The sequence below is a fragment of the Trachurus japonicus genome, unplaced genomic scaffold, assembly GCF_045865225.1.
Source record: "Trachurus japonicus isolate A0001 unplaced genomic scaffold, Traja_1.0 AP030135.1".
NCBI classification, from domain to species: domain Eukaryota; kingdom Metazoa; phylum Chordata; class Actinopteri; order Carangiformes; family Carangidae; genus Trachurus; species Trachurus japonicus.
In genome coordinates, this window is record NW_028220268.1 from 7,900 (window position 1) to 17,843 (window position 9,944).

A 9,944-nucleotide genomic window follows, 5' to 3' on the forward strand; every position below is an offset into this window, starting at 1 on the left:
CGTCTCCGTGTAGAGCATGTCGTCTGCCGAGATGTTACTGTCACACACACACACACACACACACACACACACACACACACACACACACACACACACACACACACACACACACACGCACACACACACGCAGCATCAACACACTGCTGTGTCACAGCTCCACCTGAGCGACAGGCAGCATCACTCCCTCTCTCTTTGTCAGCTGTAAAGTGACTGAGTGTGAGAGTCTGTGAGGGTCCAGATACTATAAACATGGATGGAACAGCACCTACCCACTTTCATGTTACCTTGACAACAACATGTTGACTAATAATTTACAGTTTACTTTCAGAAGCACAAGGTGTGTGAGGGACAGACTCACAACAACAGATGCTCTTGGATCAGATCTGATCAAATCATCTAACAATAACCAAAAAACTACTGTGTGTGTGTTGTTATGTGTGTTGTGACAGGAAACAGCAGCGAGTGTCCTCCTCCTGAAAACGCTCCCGATAAGACGGCGTGTCTGGACAGCGGCGAGTGTCTGGACGGGGAGTGCGTTCCTTTCTGTCAGGCCGTCCTGAAGCTGCAGCCCTGCGCCTGCAACGGTAACGACCACACCGGCGTGAGACCAAGGTGGTGGTGGTGGTGGTGGTGATGATGATGATGATGCATCCGTCTCAGTCTTGTATCTGTTCCCTCTCGTCTCTATAGAAACCAACGCGTCGTGCAGAGTCTGCTGCCGGAGCACCAGCGGCATCTGCGCCCCCTACCAGGACAAGACGGGCAACTTCCTGTTCCTGCGTAAAGGGAAACCCTGCACCGTGGGCTTCTGTGACGGAGCGGTGAGTGGAAACACACACACACACACACACACACACACACACACACACACACGGCAGCTTTAAAACACATTGAAGACAAACTTCTAGCTCAACTACTATGAGTGTGAAAACTATTTATTTGGAACTGAGTTTAGCTGTAATCACAAAGAAATGGCTTAAACCATCTGTTGATGAATGGTATGACATCACACTCATTCCAAATTTGAAGACATCTGAAAGCATTGGAAAGGTATATTTCCCTGAAAAGCCCCTCTTTTGTTTAAGTTTTTGGTTAATTATTTATTTCCTTGTGTTATTATAATAGAAAACACCCCATGTTCACGTGTTATTATATAAAATGCTTTGTAAAAGGGGGAAACCCCCCCCCCCAAAAAAAAACACATTAAAGACAAGCGGGATGTGAGTGTGTGTAGGTGGGTTTACATGGAGACTTTTTCCTCTTTCTGATTGAATCCTTTCTGAATGAGTCTTTCAGGTCAACTGTTTACATGATTTGATTTTATTGTTTTATACTTTTGATCGATTTAAGAAAAGGTTTATTCTGCCTCTGTGAAACCGAATGAAACTTGATTTGGTTTGGGCTTGTTTGTTGTGATTGAGCTGTTTATATGGAGCATTTTCATTCAGTTTGGACTCTAAACCGAATCTAATCTGAATATTTGGCTCCATGTAAACACAGCTTGTGTGTGTATGTGTGTAAACACAGCTTGTGTGTGTGTGTGTGTGTGTGTGTGTGTGTGTGTGTGTGTGTGTGTGTGTCTCCTGCAGGGGAAGTGCATGAAGCAGGTGCAGGACGTGGTGGAGCGTCTGTGGGACTTCATCGACAAACTGGACATCAACACGTTTGGGAAGTTTCTGGCCGACAACATCGTGGGGTCGGTGGTGGCGTTCTCTCTGCTCTTCTGGGTTCCTATCAGCATCCTGGTCCACTGTGTGGTGAGTCGCTCCGTTCTGTCTCTGTCAGGAACTAAACTACACACTGTCACACTGTCTGACTGACGCGTTACAGAGATGTATTACGACTAATACTAAGGGATTAAGGTGCTACAGCCAGAATCTGAAGATGATAAAGTCTTTCCTGTCTTTAGTCTGTATAGATCAGGTGGACAGTCATTTAAATATATATTTTATAAGATGTGCAGAGATTAGTTTAGTTTACTCTTGTCTTTTGTCTTTTCTTCTGTGAACAACCTCCTTCAGGATTAATAAAGTTTCTTTATCTTCTTCTCTCAGGACAAGAAGCTGGATAAACAATACGAGCAAACCACAAAGTCTCTGTTCTTCCCCAGTGTGAGTATCTGATTGTGTGTATTTTAGGGATGTCACAATTACTTGTTTTTCACAATTAATGTAATGAAATTGCAGCAAAAGGAGGAAATATGTCTGATACGAATCATTACCTGGGAGAATGGAGGCTCTCTGCCTTCCACCTAGCGTCTCTTGGCTGAAAACCAACCTTGTAAGATCAGAGCCTCCGACCCGGTGTCCCAGCTCTCGTCTCTGCGGCACCGCCACACAAACGTAACCCGTAATCTCTTGTTTATGACAGATAAGACTACACAGATATACACATGGTAACATGGTAGATGATAAATAACCTTATCCACCGCTCCATGGATTGATTTCTCACCGGCTTAATTGTTGAAAACAAACGCACATGGAGGAGAGGAGGGTTAGAGACAAAGAGAGTTCATCTTTAACCATCAAACTAGGGATGTCACGATTACTTATTGTCACAATTCCTCGTGGTATTAAACGCCACAAGTAATCTATCGTAAAGATTTCTAAATACTGTCACTCTCCAAAAAAGATTATATCGGAACCGTATCGGCAGATTGGTCCTATATTAATGATACTTAAAATATTTTGTGTATATTATCAATAATGTAGTTATATTTTGACTATATTTGATTTTACACATTCATATATAGTGTTGTGAAATTAATTAATGCATAATAATCGTGGTAATCGTACTACCGTGATTATTTATCCAAGAAAATTTATAATCGTGACATCCCTACACCAACTCAACTGACTCTGTTCATTTTCCCAGAATGCCGAGCTCCTGAGCAGCCTGGAGTCTGCGTCCGTCCGGATCTTCAAGCCTCCGACCTTCCCGACCACCAACCTGCGCTTCCAGCCGTCCGGTCCGCAGCAGACCAGCACGCCGCCGGTCTCCGGCTTCGGCTTCGGCCCCGGTCCAGACTCCTGCTGTCATCTTCCTCACCATCCTCCTCCTCCTCCTGCGGTGGCGGCCCCTCCCCCTCCCCCTCCCCCTCCCCCTCCTCCCCCTCCTCTTCCTCCTCTGGACTCCCCCCGCATGGCCACCATCCAGGAGGACCCGAGCTTCGACTCCCACCTGGACGAGGAGGCGCTGCAGGAGGCGTTCGGCCGCCCGGCGCAGCGCTCGGAGCAGCGGCGGCGCTCCTTCGAGGACCTGACGGAGACGAGCGCGGTGAGTCGCAGCGAGAAGGCGCTGATGTTCCGGCTGCAGAGGCAACACCAGATCGACACCAAGGAGACGCAGTGCTGAGGGACGGACGGGACGGGACGGACGGCGCCCGGTTTGTCCCGCTCACGTCCTCCTCCTGTGCTGGTTTCACAAACTTTTACGACTTTTTTTATTTTTTATTTTCTTAAAGCGGCTCCGTCCTGAAGCCGCCGCACTGACGCTTTGTTGCTGCAGCAGATCTCAGTCTGATCACATCGAGACACATTCAATCAGAAAAACGTTTTTAATGAATTTAATTCAGATAATCAGAGTTCAACCGATTATCGACCGATATTTCCCTTTTTTTTTTTGATAATCGATATCGGCCGTTTTTTTTCACCGATAACCAATAAAATAAATGTATTTTTAAACGCATAAACGCACTCCTTTGGCTCTAACGAAGCCGTCTCTCTTGGCTGTTTAACAATGTCCCAAAGGTTTTCACAGTGAACAAAACAGAAACAAACTGTTGACTGTATTCAGTCTGATCCCTGGTGTGTTATTTTTAAATTTTCATTTTTACTGCAAATGAATATCGGTTAAATATCGGTTTCCTTGATTACTAATGATCGGTATCAGTATCGACCCTGATAAAACCATATCAGTTGATCCCTAATTATAATAAGAAAAAGAAAAAGAAACAAAACGTCTCCTTCCAGTCGTCCTCCTGTGTGGTCAGACCGTGGTTTCAAATCGCTGCTCAGTCCGTCCTCTCCGCGTCTCTTTAACGTCCTTTAGTGACTCGAACTAACATATTGTCCTGTTGAAGCTGTGGCAGCGAGGGGCCGCTGCTGGGTATCGAACCTTCTCCAGGTATCAAACCGTCGTTGGTGCTGATTGAAGTGCTCAGATCAGATGTTGCTTCCACAATCAAACTGTGTTTAACTGTGGTGATCGATCATCTGGTCAATACTTTTATTCGTCCAATAAAATGTCGCTAAAGCTCCGATTGGTCCCCGCCAGCCACCGTACAAACTCAGACCAACTCGTCTTCTGATGACACACTACACGATACGACCAGCAACTGTACGCTCCTACGTCCGTTTTTAGTTCTTGAACGTCCCACCAAAGATTTTTTTTGCTCCTGAATGTTACACGTTTATTTCTGTTACATAAAGTCGTCGTTCACTTTTATAGCTGAAGCCCGGCTCTCGTTTTAGTTCCCTAAAGGCCAAATGTAACGCTTGTTGTAGCTCAGTCATCAGTCAAACTGTTGCTGAGTTGAACTTAATGTTTCAAAAAGGTTCAACTTCAATATGACAATCATTTATGTGCACAGAGTTTCTGTCTAATGAGAGAAAAACATTTATTTCTAACTGACGCTATTGAGACAAAGTGTTTGTCACCAGCATTTTATAGAAACAGCATCAACACAACATGTTGTAATAATGGATAATGTTGTTAAAAGCTTTAGAAATATTATATATTTTATCACAACAGCACAAAAAATGCCAAAGATTTGACGTTGTCAACTTCTAATTTGTGGTTATTTGATGTTTTTTTTTTGTCTTTACATCAGAATCAATTGTTTTTTTTTTACTGTGTGATAGACTAATTGATTAATTAATAGTCAAAATGATTATAGTTGCAGCTTCAAAAGGTCAAAGTGCACTGAGAGTCAATGACACGTGCAGCTGCCAAATAAAAAAACAGTAAAAGTCAAAAACACAGAGGTCAAAGTTTTATTTTTAAGGCTCAAAATGTTTTTATATTCTATAAATGATATTAATAAAGTACAAATAGGGTTAAAATAGGTTTGGAGAGTTTAAAGGGTTAAAAAGTGTTTCTGTTTTAAGACTCAGTGGGAATCGAACCCTTGAACGTGACAGTGTTAAGTGCCTTCAACTCGACCCACTGAGCTACATGACACCGTATTTTATATCACAGAAATGTTCATCATCTCCTTAAAACCACTAAAACCTGTCAATCAATTTTATTTACTGTGTATCACATCTGCAACAATAAGCTGATTAATTGATTGAATGTTGATCAGCAATGAAACAAATAATTTAAGTCGTTTTTTCAGTCAATAATTGTGATTGATAAATGGATGGCTCAACTGTTTTGTTTTGTTTTTATAATAAATTGAATATTTGATTGAAGGGACTTTTGATACATTTTAAGTTACATTGGGCATTTTTTTTTTTTACTATTTTGTAAATTTTTATAGACAAAATGTTAAATCACTTAATAAAAATAAAGGAAAAACTTAAAACTTCAGTATAAAATTGTCCTAACCTAAACAGTTTTAAAACACCTCCCTGTTATTTTATTTTATCCTGGTTTGAGGTCAGTTATCTGAACATTTCACCTGTTTGTTTCTTACTGTACGAGGGCAGATTATTAGGGCCACGGGCAATCGCACCGGGCACTGGTCCCAACAGCTATGAAATAGCTGCAGGGACCAGTGCCCGGGCGAAGCCCGGGCACTACTGTTATTGTGTGGATTTTTTCTTCTTATTATTATTATTCTCCTTCATCTTCCGGACGAATTTCGATTCGCAACTAGTCCTGCAACTCGAAGAGTTGCAGGACATATTATATATCAAAACGTGCGGCTTGATCGGGATCACTGTGCTATTACTTGTCTCAACAGTTTACGAATTTTTCGCGACGTAAGTCGCGATTTACTGCGCAAAATTTTGCATGTAAGTCAATGGGACGGGCGAAAAAAAAAAGAGCGAAAAAGACCAATCATTGGAGTTTAACAAACGTCTACTGCTCAGGCATACTTTCACCTAGAGACTCCATTTAAACTTTAAACAGTAGACACAAGTCTTGTGTAATGTCGTATTACTCCACGTTTTGATAGGTCATATAGTTTTTGATCAATCCCTGATCAATGACCATGATCATTTTTGGAGAAATTATGAGATTATAATGGGTGTGTATTGGACAGAATGTTCGTGTCAGAGTGCGTGACATCATCGGTTAGAGTGGGAGAGAGTGAAGAAACATTCTGTATTTTTTCTGGATAAATTGCCACCACGGCCACAATTTACACTCTACAGACATAATTTTTTCAGAATTTGTAAGACAAACTTGTTATCTCTCATGTCATGTGCTCAAAATATCAGAGAGACTTACAGAACTTACAGAATCAGCCTCTGAGTGCGGCCACGTCTGTCCCTGCTCCTCATTGAGTCCAATACAAATATTTTCTGAGAGGAGCAGAACGGCCTGATGTTTTAAAACTGCCAGCGTCGCCAAAATATTTACTGTAGAAACACCAAATCGTACCGAAATTTTCAGTAAGTCCTTAGAGCAACGTTGATCTGTGTTTTGTTCTGATAGGAGTTACCGTTTTGTCATGCTAAGCCTAATTGTGAGGCCGGTTTAGAGGCAGAAAATGGCTGTTTTTTCTCCACGTTTCTGTCTGTCTCAGCCTGCGGGGGCCCCTATCGCCGTGGTAACCTCTTTGATCCTCAGGCCAGAGCTCGTTAACTTCATAAACAATCCACCTGGCGCTCGTTTAAATGTTTATAAACACAGACACAGCTAAATCAGACTGACACAGGATGCAGCTACTAACTAACTATGTGACAAGTCAGTCACACACACACACACAGACTCTAGAGCCAGCTTCATGTGATTACAGTCACACACACACACACACACACACACACACACACAGACTCTAGAGCCAGCTTCATGTGATTACAGTCACACACACACACACACAAACACACACACACCTTCATGTGATTAAAACACAGTTAACGTGCAACAGAATTTAAACTTAAACCATGATTTAATCTGGTTTTAAAGTTAAACCTTGTTGGTGTCACACACACACACACACACACACACACACACACACACACACACACACACACACACACACACACACACACACACACAGGTAACCTAATGTGGTTACAGCTCCTCCATATCAGTGCTTATAGAAAGATGATCATGTGTCTGTCTGATCAGCTCTGTCTTGACCTTAAGATCGTGGGTTTGATTCCCATGTTGACAGAGATGGCACAACCCGCAGTAGCTCCCGTGGCCCATTCAAAATTTCCCGAGAGGAAATTTTCTAGTTAGTGTGAATGCTGGAAGCATTCACAGTATTGTTATTCTGTTCGGCCATTTTGTTTCTTTAAACTTATTAGTGTGAATGCTGGAAGCATTCACAGTATTGTTATTCTGTTCGGCCATTTTGTTTCTTTAAACTTATTATTAGTGTGAATGCTGGAAGCATTCACACTATTGTTATTCAAATCTTTATACTTATTATTAGTGTGAATGCTGGAAGCATTCACAGTATTGTTATTCTGTTCGGCCATTTTGTTTCTTTAAACTTATTATTATTATTATTCTGAGTCTTCTTCCCTTTTTCTGCGTTTAACTCGTTCTTCATACTTTGTGCTATTTCAACAATTCATATATCAAAACGTGCAGCTTTTTCAGGACATTTATGCTATTATTTTTCTCTTTCATACTATTTATACTTTTTAAAATATTTAACTTTTTGTGCAATTTTTTTCCCATAGGAATACATTGAAACAGTCTTCAAACTCTTCAAATTTTCTGCTTCATTCAGCCTCTAATAGCTTCAGCATACTTTCAGCTACAGACTTCATTCAACTTTTAAACTGTTCACAAACCTTTCAACTATTCAGCTATATCTCAGCTTATTGATATCTTCAACAGTTTCAGATATATGTATAGTTTTAAAATCATTAAAATTTCTGACAAAATTCAGATTTAACATGAAAGTCAATGGGACGGAATGTTCGGACGTTGGCAGTTGGTAGAGTGACAGAGGGTCTAAAAATCCTCTCACATTTTTCTCTCTATCCTGCCAGCACGGCCACAGATTACACTCTACACACATAATTTCGGCCACGTTTGTAGACAAGCTCATCCTTGATCTCTTCATGTGCTCAGAAAACCAGAGAGACGAACACAATTTAAACTAAGAGCCTCCGAGTGCAGCCAGTTTCCTCTCTCCTCCCATTGACTCCCATTCAAAAGTAGGCGCTGATTTTCTAAACGTCCCAAAGTTTCCAACCTGCGACACAATCAACAATTTTTACTCTAGAAACACCAAAGTGACACGGACGCGTTCAGCAAGGTCTTATGGTTCGGAAAATGTAAACCTTTTGCTCGTACTAAGTACAGATTTGTCGTACATTAGATCTGTTTGAGGGTGTCACAGAGCAGTTAAAGCCTATGGTTAAAGCTGCCACCATACCTTAAAGCCACCAGCCAACAGTTACATGGTAACCTCAACATGGTAACCTCACCATGGCAACCTCACCATGGCAACGTCACCATGGCAACGCACACATTCTCTCTGTCTGACTGTCTGTCGGTCATACACACACACACACACAAATGGACACACACTAACTACCACACACACACACACACACAAATGGACACACACACACACACAAATGGACACACACTCACCATACACACACATCCAACACACACACACACACACACACAAATGGACACACACTCACCATGCATACACATCCAACACACACACACAAATGGACACACACTAACTACTACACACACACACACACACACACACCATACACACACATCCAACACACACGCACACAAATGGACACACACTCACCATACACACACATCCAACACACACACACACACACACACAAATGGACACACACTAACTACCACACACACACACACACACACAAACACACACACACACACACACACACACACACACACACACACAAATGGACACACACTAACAACCACACACACACACACACACACACACACGCACACACCCAACAAACATACAACCACTTACCAAACACATACACAATTTACACAATTACACACAAACAGACACACATGCACACACAACAAACACACACACAAATGGACACACACTAACCATACACAAACAGACACACACGTCCAACACACACACATTTCATACAGTTGTCAGGTCAGAACTTTTTGTATATCTTCCTCACTCACACACACACACACACACACACACACACACACACACACACACACACACACACACTTTTGTATATCTTCCTCACTCTCTCTCTCACACACACACACACACACACACACACACACACACACACACACACACACACACACACACTTTTCCTACAGTTGTCTGACTGTTTTTGTATGTACCTCTCTATCTTCCTGTTGTAGTTAATGGACTCGTTGCTGCTCATTTTGTTCTTTAGCTATTTAAACTGAAAATACACATTTCCCCATTTTGGTCATGTTGAACACATTGTTTTACACGTATCCTAAACTACTGAGGCTCTTCTCAACCATTTCACACCATTAAACCTGCTGTTACATGTTCTACTCCTCAGCTAATGCTCCATCTATATTCTTCAACAATGTTCTTCTGCTGTCAGTTTTACAATGTATTTCAGTAGGCATTAACTTTTTTCCTAATTCAGGAATTTTTCAAACTCTTCTTTGACAATTCAAGTAATTTCCAGCCATTTCATACAAAGTCTCACATCTTCTACTTTTAAATATATTCTCAGCCATTGCTTCAGCTATGTTAGTGCTGGTTCATCAGTTGTCCTTCCTGTCAGGTTAGCTACAGATTTCAACTATTTAACCATTACATTTAAACATGCAGAATTTCAATGTTTTCT

General features: G+C 41.6%; 1 protein-coding gene across 1 annotated transcript; it reads left to right on the top strand.

Annotated features, from left to right (window-relative positions):
• Nucleotides 1–433: 433 nt before the first annotated feature.
• On the top strand, nucleotides 434–3,354 carry LOC146960680 (disintegrin and metalloproteinase domain-containing protein 17-like). Its single transcript, XM_085772159.1, has 6 exons — nucleotides 434–584; nucleotides 691–821; nucleotides 1,590–1,757; nucleotides 2,055–2,111; nucleotides 2,875–3,069; nucleotides 3,157–3,354. The coding sequence occupies exons 1-6, from the start codon at nucleotides 434–436 to the stop codon at nucleotides 3,352–3,354; spliced, it is 900 nt and encodes a 299-aa protein (XP_085628285.1).
• The last annotated feature ends 6,590 nt before the right edge of the window (nucleotides 3,355–9,944 follow it).

Bases quoted from the DNA above. Each gene is read 5' to 3' on its own strand.
- LOC146960680 (XM_085772159.1), top strand. From the start codon at position 434: ATGTGTGTTGTGACAGGAAACAGCAGCGAGTGTCCTCCTCCTGAAAAC. The intron at 822-1,589 runs GTGAGTGGAAAC...TGTCTCCTGCAG, and splicing joins TGGGCTTCTGTGACGGAGCG to GGGAAGTGCATGAAGCAGGT. The intron at 2,112-2,874 runs GTGAGTATCTGA...TCATTTTCCCAG, and splicing joins AGTCTCTGTTCTTCCCCAGT to AATGCCGAGCTCCTGAGCAG.